The 27,598-nt window shown below is 46.9% G+C and overlaps 1 protein-coding gene across 1 annotated transcript in view; it reads right to left on the minus strand.

The window, feature by feature from the left end:
• Positions 1-358: 358 nt before the first annotated feature.
• LOC128709454 (rho GTPase-activating protein 100F) overlaps positions 359-27,598 on the minus strand; it is a 34,917-nt gene continuing 7,677 nt past the window's right edge. The window contains exons 2-12 of the mRNA XM_053804450.1: positions 16,301-16,588; positions 14,037-14,159; positions 13,795-13,932; positions 8,935-10,995; positions 8,311-8,585; positions 8,076-8,233; positions 7,939-8,018; positions 7,639-7,867; positions 3,371-3,798; positions 2,747-2,858; positions 359-2,082 (exon numbers count right to left, since the gene is read on the minus strand). Of these exons, the coding sequence (XP_053660425.1) occupies positions 359-2,082; positions 2,747-2,858; positions 3,371-3,798; positions 7,639-7,867; positions 7,939-8,018; positions 8,076-8,233; positions 8,311-8,585; positions 8,935-10,995; positions 13,795-13,932; positions 14,037-14,159; positions 16,301-16,588 (5,616 nt within the window). The remainder of the gene's footprint in view (positions 2,083-2,746; positions 2,859-3,370; positions 3,799-7,638; positions 7,868-7,938; positions 8,019-8,075; positions 8,234-8,310; positions 8,586-8,934; positions 10,996-13,794; positions 13,933-14,036; positions 14,160-16,300; positions 16,589-27,598) is intronic.

Genomic DNA, 27,598 nt, shown 5'->3' on the forward strand with positions numbered 1-27,598 from the left:
ACTAACAGTAAGACGTGGTAGATGGTTATTTGTTTCGAGTTTCACTCCAAGAATGACAATCATCTAATAGAACTACAATGTTTAAGTCGAACGTGTGTATGTGAGTGAACGTCAACGAGTTAGTACATCTTACACTATCAATGGTACTGAAAAGAGAATAGATTGATTGTTTGCTTCTCTTTTTTTTTCGTTGCCCCCATCGTGTTTTGTAACATTTCAATAAAAATCTACTGGCACGAGCTAAGATTGCTCGCAAAAAAAAAAAATTAATTAGCTGGCGGTTTGTCATGGTAATACTGACGGTTTCGATTCGTTACCCTTTGCTACCCTGTTTGGAGACGTTTGGTGTGCGAGTGTGTTACTTCATGTCGAATGGTTCGTCGTCCAGTGTTGTCTTTAAGTCGGCGCGACCATTACTACCGTCACTCGTCGGGTTAAAGCTTGGCAGGAAAGGATTGGTGGAGGCGTACGGCACCCGGTACGGGTTCGTATCCGATGCCTTCGTACTACTGCCGGACACGGTAGCGAATGGGCTACTGTTGCTGCCGGTGCTAAAGTAGGACGACGACAGACCACCGCCGGACCCGATCGAGGCCCCACTGGTCGCCATGCCACTGTACGAGGCGGACGAAAAGCCGGACGATTCGTAATCGTACCCGCTGCTATCGAGATCGCCCGCCGACGACCCGGTGGCGCCACTGTCGCCAATGCTCGTGGATCCACCGGTCGATCCGTCACCCGAACCACTGCCACCCGTCGTGAGCGCCCGAAGCCGCTCGCTGATGCCGTACGAGCTGGTCGTACCGGACAGCAGCCCCGAAAGCCCACCGCCCGACGCGCTCACGGACGTACCCGCACCGACCCCGTACGAGGAGTAAATGGAAGAGTTCTTGGGCAGCGTGCCGTAGATGTTCATGCTCGTGACGGCCGCAGCTGTCGTTACCGAGCTGGACCCAATCCCGGACGACCCACCGTCCAGTGCGGACGCCCCGCTACCGATGCCCGTATACCCCAGCGAGCTGCTCATCGTGCGCAGACCACCGCTGTTGCTGTTGTTGCTGCTGTTGCTTCCACCGATGCTGCTACTAATGCTGCTGCTAATGCTACCGATGCCGCTGCTGCTCGAGTAGGCACCCGCGGAGCTACTGCCCGGTCCGGCCGTACCGGACGCTCCCGTCGACGATAGTTCCGACAGCTTTTCCCTGCCGAGCGACAACGGTAACGTACCGGTATTGCTCACGATCGTGCGCGACAAGGACGAGGTGAGTTTGCGCAGCAGCGACGATGTGCTGCCATCGTCCGACACGTCCTGACCGGACGATCCGCTGCTCAGCTGGCTGGTCAGCTTCAGGCTGGTCGACGGGAACTGATAGCTGCCGAGCGTTTGACTGCGCAGCGACGACATGAACGAGCTACCGCCGCTGGATGCCGACGTGGCGGGAGTCGCCGACACGGTGGCCGCCGTCGGCGGGGCGGTTGTACCGGTGGAAGGCAAACTGTCGGCACGATCGAGCGGATCCTGCCGGCGCAACGGTGACGGCGAGCCGGACTTGTTCGGGGACTTGTCGCGCTGAATGCTCGAGGCCGGACTCGATGACCGATAGGATGATTCCGAGGCCGACGAGGGTGACGGCGACACCACCAGATTGTTCTTCTCGTCCAAGCTGAACGTGGTGATGTTGAGCGTGCTGGTGACGGGTGCCGAGCTGACGGCACCGGATGCCGCGCCCGCCTTGCCGTACAAACCGACGGACGAGGCGGAGGATGTGGCGGGACCCGCACCGGCAGCCGACGAAGCAACCGAGGAGGCGATCGAGGACGTCGACGATAGGAAGTCGGAACCGGCCGACGAGGCGAACAGACCGCTGCTTCTGGCATGCAACAGATCGGTCGCGTAAGATGTCGTAGCAGCCGTGCCGTTGCTGGGCGACCCGTTCGCGTACGAAGCACCAGTGATCTGCGGATGCTGTCGCGTACTGGCCAGCATGCGGTTTTGTGTGTCAGACTTAAGCGAGTAGCTGCTGGTAGACTCCTTAAACTTCACCGAGGCAGGTGATGCTCCACGTTTGATTGTATCAGTACCTGTGGCGGGGAAAGAAGACCAAGTTGAGCAAGAATTCGGTGGTTCCTTTACCAGGAGGGTTGTGCTCAACGCATCTGCTGCGAAGAGTTGTTCCTATAAACTCTTTCAGGAACATTTATACATTTGACTCTTTTTAGAAGAGTTATTCTTATGATTTTTTTTTCACAAGACTTACTCTTTTTAATCTTTAGATAAGAAGTATTCTTATCGTAATTTTAAGAAAAGTCATTCATGTTTTGTAGAATAGTCATTTAAAACATTTTTTTAACTAGAATACTTCGAATCGTGAGTCAACTGTAAAACGATTTATGAATTTGCAAAGACTTATGCATTTATATAGATTCATAGATTTCTAATGATTCATGAGCCTCCAATAGTTGAAACAATCACAGAGCAGTTTTATTACATGAAAATGAAAGAATGAAGACATGAATGTAAGTAAGCTCGAAAGATTCGTGAACCTCCAATGATTTATGAATCACAGAGTTGTTTTGTTTCATGCAAAAGTTAAAGATATGAATGTAAATAAACTTCATTAAATGTACATGAATGTGAAGAGCATCATGAAACTACCAAGTAGTGATTTGGAGTCAGTCAGTTGAAAGGATATGCCACCGGAATCAAAATCACGCAGCTCACTGGTGAGCTGTTAGGTGTACCTACCCGACCCAGAACCGGACGCGGACGAAGTGGAACTAGAGCTTGGGGAGGGTGTGGCGTGATGTGGCGATTGGACGCGCTCCACCAAGCCCGCTGAGACCTCCGATTGATGGGGCTATTTTGTAGATAGAAAAGAAGAAAGAAAAAAAAAACGAGTCCGAAAACAAACCTGCTATTAGGAAGGGCACTCACATCGGCACAGCCGGACGCGCACTGTCTGTCAATAGGGTTGCGCGCGATGCTCGAGGTTCGAGCGGAACACTTAACGAAAAAAAACACGATCGATGCCAACCAAAAAACAAGCCGGCAGCTACGGCCATGAGAAGGATGGCAAACTGTGTCGGTGTTGGTATGTATGTATGTGTCTACGCCTGTACGCTGGTGGATTGTGTTTGTGTGGTTTGGTGTGTGCAGGGTGTAAGGGGTGGTGTTTATCGTACACGAGCAGTAAGTTACCAGTCGCCACGCACGGCAAACGGAGAGCGGCGAGAAGTAGTTTGCGTAGTAGTAGTAGGTGGTAGTAATGGTAGTAGTGGGTAGTAGGTTGTAGTAGCAGTATAAGTAGTCGGTTCTGTTCGGTTTGGATAACGCTTTCGCTTTGAGGGTACGTGTGCTTGATTTGGTTACCTGTTGGCCCGCTTGTTGCAAGGCTCGATGCGATTGAGCTAACTGAGCCACTACTGATTGATACTGAAGAGTGCTGGGAGTGGCTGAGAGCAGATGCTGACCGAGCGTTGAGGATGTGGTTGATGGATTGTTGGCTGCTGTACGGGGCTGTATAGACGGTGGTACCGACGACTGGATGTTGCTGCTGCTGCTGCTGCTGGCCAGCGCGTGCGGGTTGCGGCTGATGCTGGAGCTGATGGAGCTGGTGGCCGCCGCCAGGTTGGTGCTGCTGGTGCTGTGCAGCTGATGCTGGATGTTGGAGCTGCTGCTGCTGCGGTGACTGATGCTGCTGCCCAGCTGCAGCCCCGGCGATGGCCCCACCGCCGATTTGCCCGCTGGCAACGCACTGGCTTTGTTTCCACGCGGCTCGACTGGCTCGCCGCGCCGACCTGTCTACATAGGACTCTGAATTAACCACGAGATATTGCGAGTTCGGTGTTGAGAAGAACAGTTTGGCTTCATCAGTGTGGTTGTCTTTGTCGGCGGTTTGTTAGTAGCGCGCTTTCGCTATTCGGCAATAACCGTTGGAGATACAAACGACGCAGCGGTTGGGTTGGTAGTGGAACGGGGGGAGGGGGGGGGGGAGTTTTTTTGGTAGCGGAAGTGGGTAGGTATTGGTGGAACTGCTGGATAAAGCTTGCTTGGAGGTACACGGTCCCAACAATGCGGGGTTTCTTGGTGAATAGAACTCGGGAAAGAAGTGGGGAAAGATAGAAGGAGCATAGAGGCACATCGAGTCACAACGGTTGGGTAACATGCTTTGGGCACAGTGATGACATCATACTTCGCACGCACGTCAAAACCGTCTCTCCACACGGATCACTGGTGACCGTCAAGCCACGTCAAGTCATGCGTCCTTGCTGCACTCTGGTCGGCGTGATCTTCCCTACCAACTACGAGGGGGCATACACACAGCGACACATACCCACACAAACACGCACATTTGGTCAAGCAAACAAACATCTCGGCTATGGATAGACGTGTACTAACAGGAGGCAACACATACACACAGCTAGTTTTACGGGGAACGACAACATGACACAAGGCATTGCATGTAAGAACGGAAAGCACAAACGCAAATGAACATGGTAACGCGCAGCACGTCCAACATCCGGATGGACAGCATCGTCCGAAGGGGGTTTCAGCTCCAGCTTCAGCGTCCTCTTCCCATCCTGCGTCCTCTCTTCTTCTGGGATCTCAGCTCATTCTCACTCACTCACGCTCAGTGTTCGCATCGCCGCGTGTTGAGGTGGAGATGTGACCGGAGGGGGGGGCGGGGGGGTGGGTGGGAGCGGTTGGAGTACCCCACCACTCTCTGCCACCCCACGGAAAGAACCCCCTCGACCCAACTCCCTCAGATCAGTTGTTCTGGTGTGTGTGTGTGTGTTTGTACGCTCGTGTGTATTTTGAGAGTCTCGTGTGTACTGTTTGGCGAGTGAATGCTGTGAAAATGATCCGTTTTAGTGCAGCTGTTACTAGGTTATCCAATCTCTATGTTTTGCTAAACAAAAAACCCAAGTAGAAGTCAAAAACGTAACAAAGAAAACTTAAAAGTTCCCGGCATCCGTTAGACAGATTCGAACCAAAACGTTTGCGGGTCGTTGCGGGCAAATGATAGCGAATGAGGTTTGTGTGCGATGCAATTAACGTACAGCGTACAATGGAAGGATTGCAATAGCAGCTGACAGGTGAGACGACAGTACAGAATGCAAGTGAATGCACTGCAGGGCAATCTACGAGTAAATCATACGACATCGCATTCCCAAAAAAACAATGTGAGCGCAACGGTCACGCGCCGCGCGCCGATGGTGATGTGCACGGTTGACGTATGGTAACAGAACAAAACGAGCTTCAAATCGCTTCCCTTCATCAACGAGCAGCCAGCCAAGAAGAGAACGTGTGCATTCCTCTACCATGTAAAAGCGGAAGGAAATAATTTGCGCTTGGTGTGATAAAGATAGGAACGATCGTTCGGTGGCGGTGTGAGATGTTCAACATGTACCGGGATGAGCATGGAAGGGATTCCGTGTTTTGTGTGACCAGTGTGTGAAGTTGACAAACGGCGTTTGGCCCGTCCAATGGTGGCTTCCCTCCGGTTTTGGGTTTCGCCTGTGTGGTTCGATGAGTGCGAGCATGAGTGAGTGAGTGGGCGAGCGAGCGAACGAAAAAGAGGCACGATACAGTATGGCGCGCCCCACCGGAATGGATGGATGATCTTTGGCTCGCTAGTGGCGATCACCGGATTGTTCTTTTTTGATTTTCTCTTGTTCTTTTTTTGTTGTTGTAAGGATCAATTTACCATTCTCGCACACACACTCCGGTAGTTGAATGAATTGAATGGTGAGATGGAACGAACGAAGTAAGCGATCACATTCCAACTCAATTAGGTAAGCTATACAAACAATAAAACAAGTTACACTAAAAGACCCAGGAATATTTCGCATCGCATTCGTCAGGCCCAATTGGGGAGTTACCATTGTATCAAGCGGAAATCTTTCATTGCTAAAACTAACAAACAAATACACACGCACGCACAAGGAACAAACATTTAGAAGCAAAACATTTGGCTACTATAACTACATATGTTGAGATTGTTATCTTAACAACATCCGAACAGTGGAAGATGGTGGTGCATGCAGTTGGTAAATTAGTCAGGTGATTTAATATACAACAATTGTTTTTTACCGACCACTCACAAACCGATGAGGCGCTATTGTCATCTGTTCATGTATTAATGTGACGTATCTGCCTATTATAACCTGTTATCTGTTTTTTCTGACACTTTCGTTCAGTTCGTCACGTGCACGTTACACTAAAAGAATGCCAATTAACTCATGTGTGACCAGGACTTATTTACATTATTTACAAAGGTCAGGGCACATGGTTTCGAAGCGCGCATACTAATAACTTCTATCGTTTGGATCTGGCAATTTCAAGGAATTCTAGGTCTACATACAACTTAATCTTACCTTTCTTTAATGAAACATAATAATTGTGATACAATTCTTACAAGAGTTATTTAAGTAATACTCTTAAACTAATTGCTTTCAAATTCAAAATTTTAAACATTGTTTTTTCGTAAATGGCATGGTAAAAGCATTCTTGTACTTGCAGCAAATGCTTTGAAACATCAATGTTATGTGTAGTGCTTTTTATAATAATATCCTATTGAAAGGATATTTATGTAGCACGAAATGCATCTCATTTATAGGTTTGTACTCTTCTCAAAAAGAGATCTAAACATGTATAGAAGTTCTATCCAAAACGTAACCTCAACCTTATTACATACTTATTCAAGCGCTACAACCGCTTCGCTGTTTTGGCCTGCTGCAGGAGTCCTCTAAACCGTGAGCGGGGTTGAGCGCTGTCGTCTGCTAACTCATTATCCCGGCCTTTCTGACGGACACATCAACTTCATCACTTCAACTAATTCTGGGTCTACCACTCTGGGTCTTCTCTTTAAAAAACTCCTCCACTTAAAAACAAGTGGACTAAGGACTCTCCTCCTTTAAATGACTTTACGGCATAGGTCGTCCGGTGTCATTCTCATGACGTAACCAACCCACCGGAGAATGTAATCCACTGTACGACAGTGAGTTCGCCGTACAGTTCGTAGAGCTCGTCATTGTAGCGGCTTCTCCATTGTCCTTTCACACATACGGTGACAAAAATCCTTCTAAGCATCTTCCTCTCAAAGAGGGCCCTCGCCAGCAGAGCCCTAACCTTACGTGCCTAAACCTAATCCAGAACAAATGTGACACCTATAATGTGTTTCTTCTTTGCAATAATAATTACGGAAAATAATAACACATGTAAAAAAAAAGTCCTCTACAATGGCCGTATCTGCATATGTGTATAGTGCAAGTTAAGTACTGAAACACATTTTTGTAATTAAACCAATGTCGGTGCGTTGAACATGAAGGACTACCAGAGCAACAATAGTGGAAAAAAGCGCGTAACGAGCGTAACAAAACAAAACACTTTAGCGTTCAAGTAGAACCACAACATCAACGTACGGTACTGTACTAAACCAAATAAGAAAGATGATACGGTAGTGCTTACGGATGGTCGGGTACGGCTCAACACAACGAATAACAGCGAAAAACGAACAGTGTGTAATTTTTATGTGTGTTTAGCTGTGATTCGGTTATTGTTCTTGACGAAGGAAGGTAGCGGTGGTTTTACGGTGGTTTTTGGTTTGCTAGCGGGGCGCTTAAGAATTACGTTACCTGAAGTAGGTGCGCCCGGGCCCGTACCCGGCTGGGGCCAGATCTGCAGCAAGTACTTCAGCACCGCGATCGGTTGTGCGTGATCAATCTCCTCGTTGGCGCCGACGCTCGCCGAGTGCAGCATCAGCGGTGGACCGAGAGCCGTCGCCAACGCCTGGGCCGACATTTTGTTTCGCTCGGACGCGGACACGACCAGCGACAGATGGTCGAGCAGAAACACGAGTGTGGCCTGAAACGGTATCGCAAGGTGAGCGCGTTAGGGGGCGTGGGTGCTATCGTATCGGCCGTCCACTTGCTTACCCTGTTCGCACGCGGCAAGCAGTCCAGAATACTGAGCATAAGTTTGGCATTACCCTCGGGATCATCCGGTAGGCAGACACCTGTCGGGGGGAATGGAAAATGCGTTAGTACGGATGGCTTGCATTGAGCGACAGCACTACCTAGGGCATCCACCGTCATCTGGAACAGACACTTGGTGAACAGTGGCTCCGGCAGCTCCCTGAGATAGTCCTTCAACACGCCCGTGATGACGTTGATGTCGGGCACGTGTTCCGGCGTCAATTCAACGGCACGACTATTCCGCTCGAAAGCCTCTCTGTAACGATGCAACGTTTTGTTTTTTTTTCAATCAGAATCCAACATTGACACCAAGCGGGTGGCAGTGGAACTTACCTAAGCAATCGCTTCTTCGTGGCCGAACCACAAAGACGATACAGACCAATAATGTCCAGGCCACGGCGTTCTACTTCCTCGACGCAGCGGCGCAGTATGATGGGGACCGGTGCACTGCCGGGCGCTCCCTTCGATTCTCGCGTTACCACCGTCTCCAGATCAGCACCGAACAGGGCGGGAACGTTGCCCCGGAGGCTTGGCAGACCACGACGCCGGAACAGCTGGAACGGGTCCGTGTGCCGGAGTCGCAGATAGATGGTGCCTCTTGGTTCAACCTGTAGACAAACGAGAAACGGCACGTGAGAATTATTATAGAAACAAATGACTCAGAGTGAGTGAGTTCCCTTAAAAGAGTTAACTCTTCAGCTGACTCCTTGCGAAATTATTTTCATCCACCTTTAAGAGGAATAAATCAACAATAATTGAGTTATTCAACTCGTGAGGTGTGACTCATTATAGTGACAAGCAACTCACTCACTCACTCACTCACAAAGAGTCATTTGAGTGCGAGTGAGTTAAATTTTAAATGAATTGTAGCTACTTTTTATAAAGATTTCAAATGACTAACTCACTCACTCATTCAATCTTTCTTACTCAATGCTCAATAATGTAGATCCAACTCACCTTTAGCGCTAGCTGATGTATCGGTGATTGTCGTAGCAGGGTCGTGAGCGAAAGCGCTCCACGATAGCACAGCTTGTGCCGATGCTGCGGGTCCCACGAGTAAACGAGCACGTCCAGCTGCTTGTTGCACACGAGATCCAGCTCGAACGATTCGTCCCAATCGAACTGCAGGTCGCCCGAGCGGACGACGGTACGCGCCTTGTGGATGCGGTCACACTCGAGCACACAGTACAGATCGCGTATGAGCGGCTGCTGTATCTGGGACGTTTCGGACATCGCGCGCAACCCGCGTCCGGCCAGCAGGTGTATCCAGAGCATACCCGACATACCAACTGCATCCACCACCGGTTTGTCCAGCTTGTACTTGGTGTACTCCGCCGGATTGATGTCTATCTGACGGTGCGCTCTCGGCAGTGTCGTGCTGGGCGTCGGTGCCGGACTCTGGTGGCCGGTTAGTGCCGCCACGACCGAACCCGGCACACCGCCCACGCCGGCACCCTGCGTTAGCTCCAGCAGCTGTCTCATGCGCCGCACGCTCGGCGAGCGAATCGAGGATGGTCCGCCAATGTGCTGCGAGGACAGGGAGCGTACCGGCAGCGAGGACATGCGTGGCCCGCCAGCCGCCATCGAGTGCCGATCTAGCGTACCTCCGACGACTCCACCACCACCACCCACGGCAAGCCCCGTACGGCTGCTGTAGATGTGTTCGGTGTTCTTCAGCACGTCATGGATGTTCTCCGCGCTGCAGGAGAATCGGTGGGCGCGCTGCTGGTTGAGAAGGTCCCGCGAAGCGCGCATCTGCTCGCAGATCGCCGAACTGCTCGGCGCTCGCCTTAACCACGCCCGGTACTCGTCCGACGTGAAGATCGACGGGCTGGCCGTGATGCGGTTACGCAGGTCGCGAATATCTCGCCGGATCGGCAGCGAGTACTCCGGCGCGGACACATTCCCGTCCGCCTCGTCCTGCAGCCGGTCCGCGATGCGTCCCCGAAGACCCAACCGTGTGGCACCGGGTCGTTCGCGCGGTAACGAGTTAAACTTTGCAAACTCGGGACCCCCGCCGAGTGCCTGCGTGCTGCCACGGCCCATCGTACCGCTGGCCGCCATTGCCGGATGATTGTAGTAGTAGTAGCTTGGTCGTGGTCCGATGGTGGCCTCCGTGTCGCTGGAGTAGTCGAGGGCGGGGCGTGATCTGCGCTGCAGCGAGGCCGTCGCACCCAGCGGTGAGGGCCCGTACTTGGGGCCGCGTGGCTGCGGTGGTGCATCGTACCGACCGTACCGGCCGAGCGTACCACCAGCGATCGGTGCCGCACCGACCAGATCCGACTTGAGACTGGACCGTGCCAGCAGTGGATGCCGCCCCAGGGAAGCATAGTCGGCGTACTCGACGCGCGGCAGATGTTGGTCGGAACCGCTGCGCGGGAAACGCTGATGCGATTGGCTCATCGCGACACCGGCCGGGCCCGCCGACATGCGACGGCTAGTGGTGGCCGACGGGTAGAACGCGTGCACCTTCTCCGCTAGACTCTCGAGCGTGCCGGCATTCTGGTAGTAGGAGTGCGATGTCTGGAAGCCACCATGCATACCCTTCGGTTGCTCCGTGATGACCGACGAAGGCGGGGCCGGTGGTTTGTAGCCCCAGCTGGGTGTTTCGACCGAACCGGGACCACCGCCCGGGCCTCGACCACCGCCATAGTACAGATCGAGCTGTTCGCTCTGCGGACTGTAATTGTTTAGGCCCAGTCCGAGACGTGACCGTGACTCCGTCATTTCGCGACCGTCCCCGGTGCGACGTTCGCGCGAAGACCGGGAGGAACGTGGGGCCCGGTCCGAATCGTCCAGATCTTCGTCCCGCAGGTCGCGCTTGATGACGACCACTGGCGGTGGTTTCTGCTCCGGACGCGACATCTGCGGTGGACCGGGCGAGTTTGCACCACGGTTACCACGCCGCTGGCGAATGGCCAGCACGAGACGGCGCGGTATGGACATGATGATTACCACATCGTCTAGGGACATCCGCGTTACGTCGACCAAATTTACGGCCAGAATCTCGTCACCAACCTGACGGTGGAGGAAAAGCGAAATGGTTAACACATCAACAACCCACTCAACACAATTTGCGCTGCTTTCAGTGACAATCCGATTGCATAGTTTCAGGCGCTATGAACAATAACAGGAGGAGCAGTCCGTTCGCTCGAATGGCGACAGCGAGCAAAGTTTATCAGCACAAAGAAAACATATTCCTTCCTGTATAACATCATCCTTCCAATCCCAAGGCATACGCTTATCAAACAATATTCTTTAAGAAACCCCCATCTCGTCTCCTGTCAGTTGCAAGCACTCTGACGCAACAGTCTTATCACTCCATGAGATGATAAACAAAGGGAAAAAAAGGCAAACCCATTCCTTGGCCGTCGTGATCTGGGAGATCTGGGGTCGTTGGGTTCACAAAAACCCGGACGGGCGATAAAAGTGCCTTGAAAAGAGCACAAAAAGAAGCTCAGTTTTCTCTGTTTTGCCTGCCGGCTTCGGGCGGGTGTTGCTGGCGTGCCTCGCCATGCACAGGAAAGCGTTTCTTTTCAAGCATCCTTCAAGCTCGGGCTTCTCAGGGTATTTACGAAAAGAGCATTAGCACACGTACATGCATACCAGACACACGCGGGCATGTATGTGCATCATATCAACCCCCTCAACAGCAACATTGTTGACGTGCTTTTTTTTTGTCATCATCTGCTGACGCGTGGCGTTCTTGAAAACATTCGCTTTCAAGTTTCGACTCAACCCTGGTGCGTTGTCTCATACATTACCAAATGGGGTTGTATATGGTTGTAACATTTAGCCGTTGCATGCCGCGCTGGCTGAGCTGTAACGCTATTAAAGGGTTCACTTTAATCGGTTCTTTTCGTTACTGTTCGTTACTCGGTAATGGAATAGTTTACATAAACCAAGGACACGTTTCTAGCCCGTTTGCTACCCAACCATGTTCGCCCATCGAGCTACTTTCGGGTGCACTGTGTACACTGTGGCCAGAAGGGCAGCACTATCAAAAGGACATGCTCACCATTTATTCAATTGTCCGACCATCTGCCACATGCACAAAGGATACACTTCCTTCTGCCGATTGCGAACAACATGAATGTCCGTCCGTTCAAGCAGTACCCGTTGCGAGTAATAGCTCTATTTATCTTTCGATTGCCGAAGCAGCTTCAATCCAATCAGTTCTCCTCGCTACCGTTCCACCCAACATCAATGCCGGCACTGATAGGCCGCGTGGTAGATTATTACATTTCCTTCCTTATGCCGTCGTTTATTCATTTTCTTTTTCTTGCTCGTCCCCATTTCAAGAGCCGGCCTGGCACACGATGAGCTGGTTGTAGTGAGGAAACAAGGTACGATGGCACCATGCATTATGTAATGCGATTGGACGCGAATGTAGCAAAAAAAAAACCCTTTCAACAAAACGATACAACCAACGAAGACGCCTGGTCGTTTCTTCTGATCGGCCGTGGTAGCATGGCGCTGCAAGGGAACAAATCCCAAACAAATGGCGATTTTTGGAAGCTTCTTTTGAAGCGGGGGGTGAAATATTTGGTTGGCATACTACAAACACTCCGAAATAGTCCCATTAAAGTATCCATTTTGCAAGGTTTTATTTCCCTTTGCATAACCCGTCGGCGTAGTACGGTTATCTATTTTCCGGAAAAATCACAAATAGTAAATGGAGAATTATGCAGCATTCTACGCAGCAATCAAATAAAAAAACCGGAACACACCCAACACTGCTGATATCGGGTGACCACATCAAAAAGGGCACAGTTTCACCAACAAAACTCACCATCGCAACAATAAGCCCAAACGTCCGTTTCTGCTCAACGACTTGCCAACCGCAAAGTCTTCCTCACTAGTGCACACCATTTCTATACCGTACGAGGCACCATTTTGCTTGCGAAACTTTTAATTAATGCTTTTATACCATCTTAATGATAGTATTATTGACTACAATTACAATGTGCGAATGGTAGTTAGCTGAGCTATTAAAAAATATTATTTTCTTTGTTGCTCAACATTCATGCATGATTCAATAATCAACTTACTTACTTTAAATTCATTCATCCATCCCCTATCTCCTCGCACATCATTGGTTTACTTAATACATCCCTGGATAATGAAAGTTCATTAAATATTTTGGTAAACGTTTAAAGTATCGAGCACTAAGCTGGTCTACTGGAAACGAAAAACTAGGGAAACTGTCCATTAAATCCACCATATCCAATGACTACCTTGTTCTCGAACAAGACACCGTCCAGAACAACCTCGAAGTGATTCTTTTTCACGTGAAAACTATGATGACCCTTAAGGTAAAGTTTAGCCATAGCTAAGACTAGTTTGTCAAGCGAAATATTTAATCATTTTTCTCTCCAAAAATGCGAATGCTTCACGGAGCAAAAAATCGCTTTTTGATGCTGTTTTAATTAAAAATTAGCCAAATCCATGCAATTACTATCCGCTCAAATTTATAACCCAACAAATCTGACACCATTGAACAGACAAAGAATGTCAATAATTTTCAGACCCATTGTTACAGCGAAGTTCTCGCTCCGGAAAACTTATTCGTTGTGAATTCTTACTGATTGTTCGAAAACGATGATGGGTGGAACATTTCTTGATGAAAAATATGCTGTCTTCAACGTTGGGGGTTTCTTTACGGGGGGGACGTTCTTTTCCTTTTTTTATGTGTCTATCTCTAAGCAGATAAATAGTAATTTTATGCCCGAAAGCATTCGCACTTCTTTCGCTAATTGGCGTTTAATTGAAATTTCCATCCATCATGAGCGGTGGTGACTGCTATTTCGTACTTACCCGCAGGCAGCCGCTGTTGTAAACAGCCGACTCTAAAGCTATCCTAGATATGAACACGCCATCCGACCGGTCGGCTCCGTTGCCCTCGCGGATGTACAGCCCCAGTGTCTGGCCCGGTCGTTTGACGATCTCTACCAGCTGTGAAGCAGGAAAAAAGTGGGTGGTGAGATGAAGAAAAAGAAAACAATTGAAATAAAACCCGCGCTCTCGCCAGCACCATTCCTAAGCGCAAGCGTACCCACCTGCACCGTGTGCCTAGCATCACTCTTGTTGAGGAACTTCTGTCCCGCGTCGATGGCCTGCCGACTGCCCATACATCGAGGCTCCAGGATGCGAACTATCATTTCGCCCCTTCGCTCCACCACCTGGACGAGATGAGGGGCGGGGGGGGCGAGACACCATGGGGCGAGAAAGAGGAAAAACGAGACACAACATTAGTCAATGTTTGAGCGAGACATAGAAAATTGGCAAAATATTCAATACGTCAATGGTACGGTGAAGCGGAGCATCGTACCGAGGGAGAGATTCATTTCTTTTCACTTTTCCCCGTTCCACCGAAGACACCGAAACTCAATTAGTGTCATCTTAAACTTTTGCTACGCACAAAAGCCTGTCAGTACCGTGCGCCCACCGGCAGCTTGCCTTTACGATTTGGCAGCATGTTTGTAGGCAGTTTGGGTTTGGTACCTTGAGTGCTGAAGTTTTGCTGCTGAAGAATGCGCTAAACAAGCACACCACTATGCGCGATACGTCCGTGCAATAGTATGCTTTGCTAAAGCATATCGCATCATACTCTTTCAAGCTTTTTTCTGTTCTCTAAAGAAGGTACTCCAAACCACTGGCAATATGTCTGCGTCCGACACGGTCTACGGTTACACACGGTCGCTCGCGAAATAGAGCATGAAGTTGAGTTAGCTTTGATGTGGGAAAATGCCATCCAGCACGGTTTTGTGAAGGAGATGAGCCAAATTTAACACAAGCCACTAACGTTACCCATAAACGCGAGGCCACCGATGATTCCGGCCACAAAATGGCTCACCTCACCTGACGAGATAAAAGCACCACTCGACCCGGAAGGGATGGGTTTGCTTTTGTTTCAAAAACAAGTTTTATTCCGTTATGTTTTTATGGTTTGATCTGATGTTTCCAATGCTATTTTAAGTTAAAGTCTGCCAGGCTTTGATTGAGCATAGTTTTCTGTTACTAAATATGGTATTAATGCGTTTCATCTTCGGACACATTTATTTTTTGATTTTGTTCTTTTTATTTGATTTCATACTGTTTAAAAAATTCCAATATTTCATTTCGAGTATTAAGTAACAGGGAAAAGCTTAAAAAACCACTATACCACTGGAGGCGTCTAGTACTTCACAAACGCAAGCACGAGCAGATACAAATAAAAGGTAGTAGAAGCTTTACATTTGATTAGTATTTTTCAGAGAGAAACTATTATCAAATAATTTTAATTTTGTATAATTCAAAAGGAACGGCCAGACCGCAATGCATGGATAGTATTAAATTTCACATTATTCAACTTCAAATTAAATTAGATTAAAAAAATTATACTTTGCAGAATATTGATGGAGGCGCCTAGTACTTCAGTTCAGTATCAGAGTTTACTCTATTAAACATTACTATGCTCAACAGCATAGTAGTAAAAACTATTCGAATGATTTGTGCCTAGCAGAAAGAAAATATTTAAAAATAGTATTAAATTTCTATTATGGTTTTCCATTTCAACGATTGAGTAAAAGTAAAAAATGCGTAAAGCAACAAAAATCGATGGAGGCGCCTAGTAGTTTTGAAATGTTAGCACGTACATATGCAACTGCACTGTGGTATTAACAGCTTAGCATTTGATTTGTGCCCGAATACAGAATGTTTATTTTTTGAAACTATATTAAATTTCTGCTATTTCATTCCGAAGTATGCCAGATAAAAGCTTAAGGAAACACATTATTATCAATGGAGGCGCCCAGTACTGGACACAAGTAAGCACAAGTATATCAAATTAAAACATGTGGAGTAAGCAAATAAAAACATATAACCAGGGACAAAGCAAGCCAAATAAATGGGAGTTATCAATAAATGTAATATGTTTTTGCACAGCTTCTTTACGTTGTTCGTTCGATTTTTGAGTAACAGCAACGAAGAAAACTGAAATTGTTATAGCACAATGGATAGGGCATTATAAATTCGTATTGCGTAGATGTCGATGGATTGATTTTTGAGTGTTATCAGTATGTTATTATCGTGATTAACCAATTAAATAGCTGTTATAAATACCGTAATACAATTTTTAAGCACAATGTCTATAGCACATGACAACAGCCTTGGAAAACCCTCATGTAACACAAGCTCACATTACTTCCGGTTGCGGTACTTTGCTAACTAAATATAGCCGCACGACCTTTTCGCTTCCCAATCGTCCGCGTTATGATCTTCTTTCGCATACACCGTTCCGTTCCCACCAGTGCGTATGGATGCTATCTATCTAAGCACTTACCTCCAGAGCGGCCGCGGTACTCGGATCGTGGTCATTTTCCACCGCCTCAATCTGCCGGAAGATCTCCGAACTGATGCCGGACACCTTCCGGAAGTCACCCTGCAGCAGGACCGGTTCCTTCGAACCCTGTCGCTGCTGCTGTTGCTGCTGATGGTGTCCCTGCAGGCCCTGCTGCTGTTGCTGCTGGTGTTGCTGCTGCTGGAGTGCCTGCGCCTGGTGGGAAGGCATCGGACCCGGCGGTGCCCGCCCGGGGCTTGCAGTGAGGTCAGGCACAGATCTTCCATTTTCCTGCGAATGGGAAAAAAGTTAAACCGTCAGCATTGCTGGTAAAGCCCGAACCGGGTACGGGAATGTCGTATTGAGCCTATCATGATGGTAAAATGTATACAAATTTCCTATTTCCCACACGACCTTCCGTTTCTTTTATACCCCTTGCTTCTAAATAGGGAAATGAACTCCACGCTCGTAAGCTCCCGTGAATGGAAGCTATCGACGAGCCCTCGGGAAAATCGTCTTACGGTGGTCGAAAAAAAAAACAGGTCGAATATCGCGAACGAATATATTGAAAATTCACACCACCTTCCTCCAGTGCGGCAGCACCCCATGTTAGGGAACCACCACGCAGTTCCGTCAAGTGCCGAAACGATGCTTCAACCCAGCGCGATGAACACAATCGATGATTAATAATTCAGCACCCCGTCACGCAAACAATTCCCGGGTTCGCTCGCAACCCTCTCGATCCGGTCCAGCAGTTCGTAGCACAGAAAGGAAAAGAAATGGCCGTTAATGCAGCGGGAGAAATGTGTTTTTCTTTCGCCACCGTAGCTCAAAAGTTCACTTTCACCACCACGTCAAACGATGGATGGTAGGCCGTTACATGATCACCTTTTTCTCACTGACAGCGACCGTTGAACGGCAGATTGCATGTTTCGAAATGGGGTTTCTACCATTTTGTTTTCTTACTTCGTCTTTTTTTTGCTATTGCTATCGCTTTCTACTACTGTCTTTGCCGTTTCGCCAAAGAGAGGTCCGCTTTCTTCTGCAAAACAAGTTTGTTTAAGCGTCTCGTCAGTTGTTCGCTCCCGTTGGCACTTTGTGTAGTTTTTTTTTTGTTTTATTCTTTGAAGAAAGTAATTTTGTATTATTCATTTTTCAATCACAGTACAGCCCTACCCGTGACGAGGGTCCTTCGCAAAAGGTGCACAATCGATGGCACAATGATGTACCATTTCCACGAAACGATAAAACGCACCATAATGCCCAATTAAAGCAATCAAGAGCGTAATGTTCGTTCCAGCGAATGGTTCGATCGCGTAGCCACGCGGTTTCGGAGGCGTTCTTCGCGGCGTGCCCAGCCCAAACTGGCGTCCTACAGGCACGGAAGCACACTGCACATGGCGCACTAAATTCATCCACTTAGCTTCTTGTCGTTCATTCACCATCGAGTGGCCCCCGTTATCGGCCCAATCTCGGGCCCGCTTTGACATGCACGGTGAAAGTGCTCGTGTGCCGTTCGCCCAACCAATGCGCAACCTTTAGCGGTCTGCTAAGCGCTCGCACTGAACGTCAGCCTGGTGGGTTGCGTTTACGGAAGTTTTGGTTTTATGCCATCGGAAAACCATCTGCTAACGAGCCTAAACAAACAGTCGCTGCGATGGCCCTCCCGGCATTGGGCCCGGCATCAGGCATCAAGGTAAAATTGAATTTCCACTCACACAGTGCAAGTTTGGACCCGGGGCCTGGGGGGGGCAATGGTACCGACCGATGGCCGGCCCGAGAAACTGGACCCACCGAAGTGCAGCCACCGGAAAAGCATGGGGTGACCGTGATTTGAATTGCTAATTCGCTTAAACGTCCTCTAATTGGGATACTTTTCCGGATTCAATTACTATCTAATCTGCGCCAGCAAACATGCGGCACCCAAAACGGTTGAGTGCGAGCAGCCTCGGAAGCGTACGCGCGAACCGAGAGTGGCGTGAATGGTGCCGTGTTCGCGTGTCTCATTGCGTTGGACCACAGGATTTTTTTTTTGTGGGAAAAGATGTGGACCGGTGAAAACCATACCGGGAAGCGTAAGTTTGTGGCTGATTTGGGAGAAAATGTTACGCTGGGTGTGCTGGGTTAGTTGGCACCATGCTATTAGCACTATCATTATCATCATCACCATCATCAGCAGCAGCAGCAGCAACCGTCGTCGTCTTTTATACTTCGAAAACAAGGCGAGAAATGACAGAGCCCCAACGCACACACACGTGTTGGCTGAATAAATATTGAATGGACAGCTGTGCACACACATGCGCGCGTTAAATGAATGTTGACACATTCTTCCGCCATCCCTTATCTCGGTCTTCTGTAACTGGGTGGTTCGACTGGGTGGTTTGGTGCCGGTTCGGAGCTATTCAACATTGTATGTAAAACATTTTAATTACTCTCAAAAAGGATTTACACACTGAGCATGGAAGCTTGTCGATGCATACTGTTGATTTTATATTCCAATTTATACGCGTTTATAAACCCTGCTTAGCTATGTTTGAAAACGAGTTCAAACTATATCATTTGGATGCTATATCATGCATTCAATTCTCAATTAGTATGTTTACATATTTTTTAATCCATCATTACGGTTTCTCTTTGTTTTATTGCCCTATTGACTGTACACTCTTTGATAGCTCGTCAAAATCAACAAATTTAAAGTGCATCAGTTTTTGTCTCTAATGCCATCAATTTTTGTCTGTTGCTCACGATTTTTTGTCCATTTTAATAAAATCTAGAAAATTTTATTAAAATTAGTGACGATTATAAATTGTGTAAAAAAAGTTATACAACAGAGATAAAAACCGAGACAACAAAGACGAAGCACGCAATCAAAACATGGTGACTTCGAGACAAAATTTCACGCGTTAGAGACAACACGGCAACGACTGTAACACACACGTCATAATATAGAGATATATATGATCATTTAAAAAAAAGGTGGTACAACAAGAAGATTTACTTCTAATCGTTTTTGTGCCTTTTATTAATTTTATTTGTCTGGTGCTTTCTAAGACAGCAGGGTCTCAAAGTGTTATTTCGAAAAATTTTGATTTTTGGATGTTGTGTTTCGTAATTTCCGTCAAAATTATGTATTTCTAATGAATGAATACATAATTCCAATTAATAGATATTCATTTTTTTTATTCGTTTTATAGAGGCTTTGAGCCGTCTGACTGACATTTGCCTCTCTAATAGATATTCGTTAGTGATATTAGTAATATTCGTAAGAATAATGTTGTCGAAAAAGTATCTAAAATAGAAATATTTAACTTCATATAAACAGTAAATAATTCAAAAATCTAATGTAACAATGCATCAATAATAATTGTGCCAGAATATAAACAATTGTTTCATCCGATTTTTCCTTGATTTTATGCAGCTATTAAGCATCACTCATTTCTAGCACATATCTATCATCCATCTCTTCAATTTTATTTTCAAAACATTAGCTGTATAGCTATGTTACACACTATTACATGTCCTACCGTTGGACAAAACATTAAATTTTTCGTTAGGACAACCAGGTCGTTTCGACTAAAATATGTATACTTCAAAACTAATAAAAATATTCTATACTTCATACATACTTCAAATAAGCCTTCAACAACTTAAGGCACTGTCTCTATGTTAGAGAAATTCCAGATTAAAAACCAATACTTTTTTGGTGTATTGTTATAAATTGTGCGATATCAACTTTCTCCTTTTTAAACAGCAAATAAGATAAAAGACCCAGACTTATGAATACCTTTTCTATAATTATCGTTAACCATCTTTCAAAGTGCACCGATATCTTAACCTCACGATCGTCCAACCATGACACAACGTTTAGAATGTATTCATATCCTACAATGTAAGCCTTTTCCATTAACGTTGCGCCAAGTCATGGATGCCAGGTGCAACTGCACCTGACACAACTCACGCGACTTCCAGCCAAACATCCGTCAAGTGCCACACGGTGGCGGTACGTTTACGGCTGTCGCGCTAAGTAATCTCCCCGCACAGTAACACGTTTAAGCCCTAATTACTGTCATAACTTTTTGTCCCGTCAAGTGCACAACTTGATAAGAAACAACCGCGACATTCACTGGCTAGAACAGCGGTAAAACACTTTGCCATATCATCAGTGACATCACGGTGAGCAGTTGAGGTACCGGCGGTTCCGCTCGAGCGGTGCATTGAACCGAAATGGCCTCCCTTTATTGTGTTGGTTTAATTTGGAGAGCAGCGCACATTTGGCTTTGTTCCAATTAAAAGCAGACCTTTTCCCATTTTAAAATCATTTCGACAAAGTTTTCGTACCATATAAACATGGCTCGTGCCAGTGCCATGGAATTTGTGGAAGTAGAATCAATTATGTATACTGTTTTAATTTCATCCCTTTTTGCAGGAACCATATCAAGCTAATCTATCACAGCTTGGACCGGTGAGATTGTGTGCCATCGTTTGATGGAGAGGAGCATTTTGTTTTTCTTGAAATACAGAACATTGAACAATACATCCGGGACGTTCTTCTCGAAATGAAGCCAAGTAGAGAGCGGTGGAAATGCTGTAGCAGCGGAAAAGTACCAAAATAATATAAGTTTTCTGTGTATTTCTCATCATTCCCGGGAATTCCAAACCTTTTTTAATGAACTGTTATTAAACGTATCTATTCCCAGACCTTGGCTACGCCCTTCCAAGAGAAAAGACTTGCTAAAAAGGTTATAAATTCGAAATAGTTAGCCCAATTTGACTGAAAACTCTCCTAACGTCTCGGCTTGTGACCGTCGGCTGAGTACAGCCGGAATGAGGCACGCTTTCACTGTTCGGAGAAAAAAATATATGTCCAAACTAAAGTGATTTGTACTTTAGATTTAGATTCCAATAGATATAAGCAATACGATCTGACCGGTCCGCATGAATAAATAACAACTTGTGAACGTCCATGACCACTGACACCAAACTCCGTCGGGGGAGATATTTTACCCCGCGAGCTTTACGAGAATGGATACTTTCACATTACTCATTGTAACACGACAAGAACAAAAAAAAACAGCATCACTAACAAAAAAAGCACGATTCGTGACACATAAGCAGTGCAAGCGTACACCGTAACACATTCGTGTAGGGACAGTGTGAAGGCAGGTAATGGTGGCGGCGACGATGGCGGTAGCGGGTTGTGGTGTGAATGAAAATTCCACTGTTGAATAGAACCGTCATCGTCGTCCTCGCGCTGTCATCATTGCCGTCTCTGCGGACGGCACACGAACACACGCAAGCGCGCTAGGGAGCTACGGGAATTTCCACGCTTTTCCCCACCACACAAACACACGCATACACACGCCATACATCCCATACGCTGCATACGCACGCACGCCGATGGAAAATCGCGCGCACCGTCGCTCACTCGTAGAACGCTGTTCGTGTTGATCCCGCCGAGAGCACGCGGGAGAGCGAAATGTTCATCACTACTCATACACACATGGGCACAAATCGCATAATCACCAACACACCGAAACTCACTCCCGTCAGAATATGATTATTCTCGAAGTGACGTTACACATTCTAAGCCAGTGTCCTTTCGCTCACGAGAGCGACCCGAAAGGACCCGCTTTTCGGACGCCGCTGTATGTGTGCGTGTGAGCTCCAAAGCTAAAACGGTGCTGAAGGTGCGTGACTGTGTCACACACTGGCATAGTTTTTTTTTTTTCTTCACCCCGTTCTATGACCACCCACACCCCACCCACCCACACGGTTACGGTGTTACAAACCCCTTCCACAACGATTCCAGCCACAGCGTATCAGCAATCTCGTGTAGGAAAATTGGATGAATAATGCAAAACGGCGAAGCGAACGGAGCGAACATTAGTAGTAATTTTCAGGCACTTGGTCCATTGCAAAAGGGAGGTGCAAATGAAATTTACTAAACCCAGAGCCTGGATTCTGGAAATACCACGCTGGGACCATTTCGCCACCAACCAAACCAAAAAATCAACTCAACCCTCCTCACCTTGCTGCTCCGCGTGAAAAAGCATCCAGTGGTGGCACTATCGCACATTTAACCGTAGTAATATCACTCGGCCTTCACCTGCTTCGAACGATTTTTTGCTTTTGCCCTTGCTTGCCTTTGCAAAACACCCACACACACACGCCGTCACTTTACTTTAGCTAAATGGTTTTATTCTATTTTATCTGTCTGCTACAATCCACTACTTTACTGAGCACTGCGTTGATATGTCGTTGCTGGGTTTTTGGTTATGTTTCCTGTCGTAAGTTGGCCCCCTCTAGTTGATTTCTGCACTGTACAGTTGTGCACGATTGTTGCGCGCTACACCAGTGCCTGCCCGCCCGCGTGCCACTGCAGCTGACATTGACTTTCCCTTCGCTGCCACCAGTGAGTACAGCTCACGTGCATTACTCACGCACTGCTCCCAACCAAACAAACAACAAAACTGCACAACTGTTGGCACACACGTACACACTCACACCGTAGGCTGCTAGGAATGTTCCGTTTTTTTCCGTTACATCGGAGGCACAAGGCATCAGTGGCGAGATGGCCAAAAGGGTGGTCCGCTCGATTTGCGGAGTCACCGCCGCAAATGGGTCACCTTCACACCGCGCGGTTAAGGAACTTTCGGTGAGGCGGAATCCTGTTTGGTCCCGCTGTTTCTTTGGGTTTGGAAACAGTTGTGCACACACACACACACACGCACACACAGTCACGTACTGCCGTTTCCCTCGCACGGTTTCCTTGGACGGACAGGGCAGTTACTGTGGCAGTGGAGCACAGAACCTGACCTGGTGCGTTCGGTTCGGTCCAGGCAACGCCAGAAACCGCAAACACGGGATGGGGTTTGCACCCTTGTCAAATATGGCCGCGTGCACGCTCCGGCACTTAGAACCTGACCGACCGACCGACCGAGAGTGGATGAACCATTGGCAGCACGACTCTGGGTAGAAAGATGTGTTCTCGGCCATACCCACACATCCGCGATGGAACATTTGAGGGTACATTGAGAGAGGGGGGGGAGGGGGGGAGAGAGGAGGAGGAGGAAAATGGAGTTCGTTGGGATGGTCGGCGCCTGGGACACGAAATATCGCGTGTGTGCTTCACGAGCCGAAGCTAAAAAACCACGGCCGCATTCGGTTACAGTAACACCCACCAACACCACCGACGAGACGATGTTCTCTCTTTATCGTGCGGTTGTTCTGTTGGAGGACTTGAACGACTCTCGCCCGCTTTCGCTCTCGCCACTCGTCCACAAAGGACGCTCTAACACAGTGGCGACCGAAGTTGTATCCTTTCCTGTATCTTATACGAGCGAAGAAAGGCTTGCACGAAAAGTTCCTGAGCTGAACAGAGCTGTCAATCGGGGACTGAGCACCAACACCGCTATGCTCTTCGTTAATGCGAAGGTGAGTGTAACTCACAACCCGTATGTCTGTGTGGGTGTTGGTGCAGCCGAACAACTCCCCCCCTTCACTTTCCTGCTTCCTCACCGCCCATTTCGTAGTAATGTGAGCATATCGTGTACCCTTTCCCAGCGGCGTGTGTGTGCACTTCAAAATGGAGTGTTGCGTGCGTGTCCGTGAGCGTGTGTGCAGCTCGTGTCACGAGATGCCCACAGCTATTTGCGTGACATTCACATTCGCAAACAAAAAAAAAAAAACAATGCAAATGCTCAACCACAGCCAACCATCTTCGGCAAAGTTACGCAGACGACGAGGACATCGATACCGTGACCCTACCTACGAGTAATCTTACCTTCCTTTCCCCTTCTCTCCTTTCCCCTTCTCTCTTTCTCGTGCCCTGCACAAGGATAACATTCGAACACTCGGGTATAGTGTGTTGGCGATCTTCAAACAAACTGCTCCGTTTCTCCGAGGGTGTTTGGAAGTTCGATGAAGGTGATGGATTTAAATGTCATGTCGGGTGGGTGCATTACATTCCACACAGACCAGAGCGATTCCGTGGGCCGATGAACGCTAGCAGTGGGTGTTAATGCCATTCGTTTCATTCAACCCGTGGTTTATTTTAAACAATCAGACCTGATACATGCACAATGGCAGAGGCAAAATCGTAGAATAATGTTTAATCAAGGGAATCGAAGCATACGATAGAACATCATTCACAGCTCTGCCCTTGTTCACTGGGAACTTTATCCTTATCGAAGGGGTGTGAGTGTTTCTTGTGTCTTTTTTTTAAAAGGAAATTACCTATGCTTACTTCTATTTTGTATGAAAACTACAAATAATTATTAATTAATAATTAGATGTGGTTTCTGCAACTAGTGGCATAATGTATGAATCGCAATGGATCTTAAGTATCGAAGGCCACGTAACGATATTCTAGTGCTAGTCGTCACTTGTAATTGTTTAATTTGAGTTCTTCTGCATATTTATGCATATTTCATCGAAGCACCATCACCCTACCATCAGCCAACTAACACAAATATGACAATGTTATAATAATACGTGTTATGAAATTATTTATTTCCATGGCGGCTTTGATAAGTATTCAACACAGAGTTTTTGCTGTTTTAAAACTACATCTTGAATAATATTGGGTGGTGCTATGTGGTGTGGCTGCTATATGAGGGGTGGCTCGGTGGCTATTGATAGTGGCGCAAGGTCTTCACACCCTAGGACATAGGGCTGACTATCCGGCTACGAGTAAGTAAAGTAAAATAAAGCCAGAAATGGCAGGTCTAGACCTCTTCAGGTTAGTTTTTCGATGAAGAAGATGAAGCAATATGTTGTTTAAAAGCCTGAAGTCTGTAGAACACGAACATTTATTTTTTTTATATTAGTTGATGAGAAACGCTGAAAATCGCAATCAATAATTGCATCAAAATGTACCCAGTAGGGCTATACTGTTCCCAGCATTTCGCTTTAAGCGTTTCTATTTTGGCTGCACTCTATCTTCAAAGCAAAAGCTTGATTAGTGATTCGCACTTAGCACAGAAAGCTATAGGAATTGTAGCGTTCAATGCGAAGCAAACACATGAAGCACATCCAAACTTGATCCCCGAAGTTCAGTTCTACCAATTATGGACATGCGAAAAAAGTTCTCTTTACCGATGGAATATTGCCATTTTTTTGCAGTCGCAGAAAGTATACTAATTGTCGTTTGAGTGTTGATTATTAAATGATAATTTAACTATAAGCTTAAACACAGTTTATATTGAGCTGTTTAATGATAAAATGACGGATTGTAGAATAAGCATATTTCGCTTTAGATAAAAAAAGAAAGCCCAATATCACCATTTTTGGGTCGCTAAACCTAATTTAGTTAAAATAAAAATAAATTTATGAGCGGCCCGGTGGCATGATGGTAGCAGCGCCGGTCTTCACACGAACGGACTGGACCAAAATCCCATCTGGGCCAATCCCGCGTAGCAAGGACTGACTATCCGGCTACGTGGTAAAATAAGTCGATACGGCCAGGCCGTTCTAACAGAAAAAAAAATAAATAAATAAATTTATTTCGCTATCGAGACTAACCGTTTGCAATGGAGGTTTTAACAAATCGAAATGCTGCAAATGATACGCTTGCGATGTGACGCTACAAAAAAAACTTTATTCATCACGAGACCTCTTGAATTGTTAATCATTTTCAATGGAATTACCTTCGGTTGTTCTTCATAATTAAAGGTATTAGTTTGATCAATTCCCTTCAAGACTCTTTCTGTCGTACGTTGCAATATGCAACACTGGAAATTCGGCTTGTATGTATTGTGTACCGAAAACTCTAATGAGGTGTAAGCAACTACATGTTTCAAAATAAGGTGACTTGTTAAAAAAATGATTGAAAATGTATGATAAAAATATATAACATTTTATTTAAAAATTAGAAATATTTAAATACGAACCGTTAGATAAAAAAGGTCTTAATTGCTGGATGTGATTGTATAAATAAATAAATAAAATATTAATTGTATTCTATACGATCCTATGAATTCCTAGTATTCATTAAACAGGACCACGTGGAAGGGTTTTGGCAGTGGGACTGGTACTTCACACGACATAACTGATATCAAATCCCAAACGGATTGCACTTTCGTTTGGAGAATAGACGGCCGAGCAAAGGAATAATTAAAATCAAGTATTTAATGTAGCAGACCAAGATCTCCAAGGTGTTAGTGTTAGGTTTATAGTGTTGTTATTAGTGTTACATATCCTGCAATGAGTGTTTGCTACATTTTATGGAGAAGCCCTTTGCTGCATTGTTCAATGCGTGGACATCATTGACCAGCGGTGTCGAATAAAGTTGTCCTGATAACAAAAACACTGCCAGAAAACATGTTCAAATTTCAACGCATAACATAAACGAACCCGAAAGGCCCCCGAATCATCAATCAGCACTGGCGTGCCGGGGTACCCTTACGATTCTGCTGGTGTTGCAGCGTCCGTACTCAGTACGCTAATCGAAGGCAAATTACAATGCTCCGGTTAATGGCATTATCGCTCTTCATCTTCACTGTCATGTCCCGTGTCTTAACCGGAACACCCGGCCACTAGCACTCGATTTGCCGTGCATGTGTGTGTGTGATTCGCGCTCATTGCTGCGCACTGTTGTGTCTGACCTTCGAGCTTGCTATTCCGCCGTACATTTCAGAATGTTTCATCCTTCGCTCAAACCCTAGGCTAACTTCCTACACCATCCAGCTAATTGACCGCCATCAATCAGATCCTCGGGGTGGCCGATGCGGCGCTGCAGAGGAAATTATGCATTAACCATTAATGATCGCTGTGCGTGTCCGTGTCCATGTAACGCGTATTTTCACCAAAGCCAATGTCCAAAAGCACAGAAACATTTCCTATTCAAAACAAAACAAATCGTTGAACAAAACAAATCCACCCGAAACCCCTTGGATGGTGGGACGGAAGGATGGCACAGGGATGGAACGTAACCCCGTTAATTAGTCGCTGATTATCAGTCATAAATTTTCCAAACTCGGGGTTTGGGAGTGATTTTCGTTTTCATAAACATCACCCGAAGGTGTGTTGTGGTGGGGTTTGTGTTATTTGTCCTCCCTCGTTTGGTGAGCCCTTCATCGCATCGACATGATACTTCGCGTACCTAGGGCAAGCAGAGCTTACGCAATGTCAGCTGTCTGTCTTGCCGTCCTCTGGAAACCTCTGGCAACTCTGGTGGATGATCTTCAACAAAAAAAGGGCACAACCCTTTAAACGCTTTATGGGTGCAAAATGTACAGCTGAGAAGGCAAGTTTTTCCACCGCCATGAGTTTTTTTCTTTCCTGGGGACAGGCCCACCTTTA

This window comes from Anopheles marshallii, chromosome 2 (assembly GCF_943734725.1).
Source record: "Anopheles marshallii chromosome 2, idAnoMarsDA_429_01, whole genome shotgun sequence".
NCBI lineage: Eukaryota > Metazoa > Arthropoda > Insecta > Diptera > Culicidae > Anopheles > Anopheles marshallii.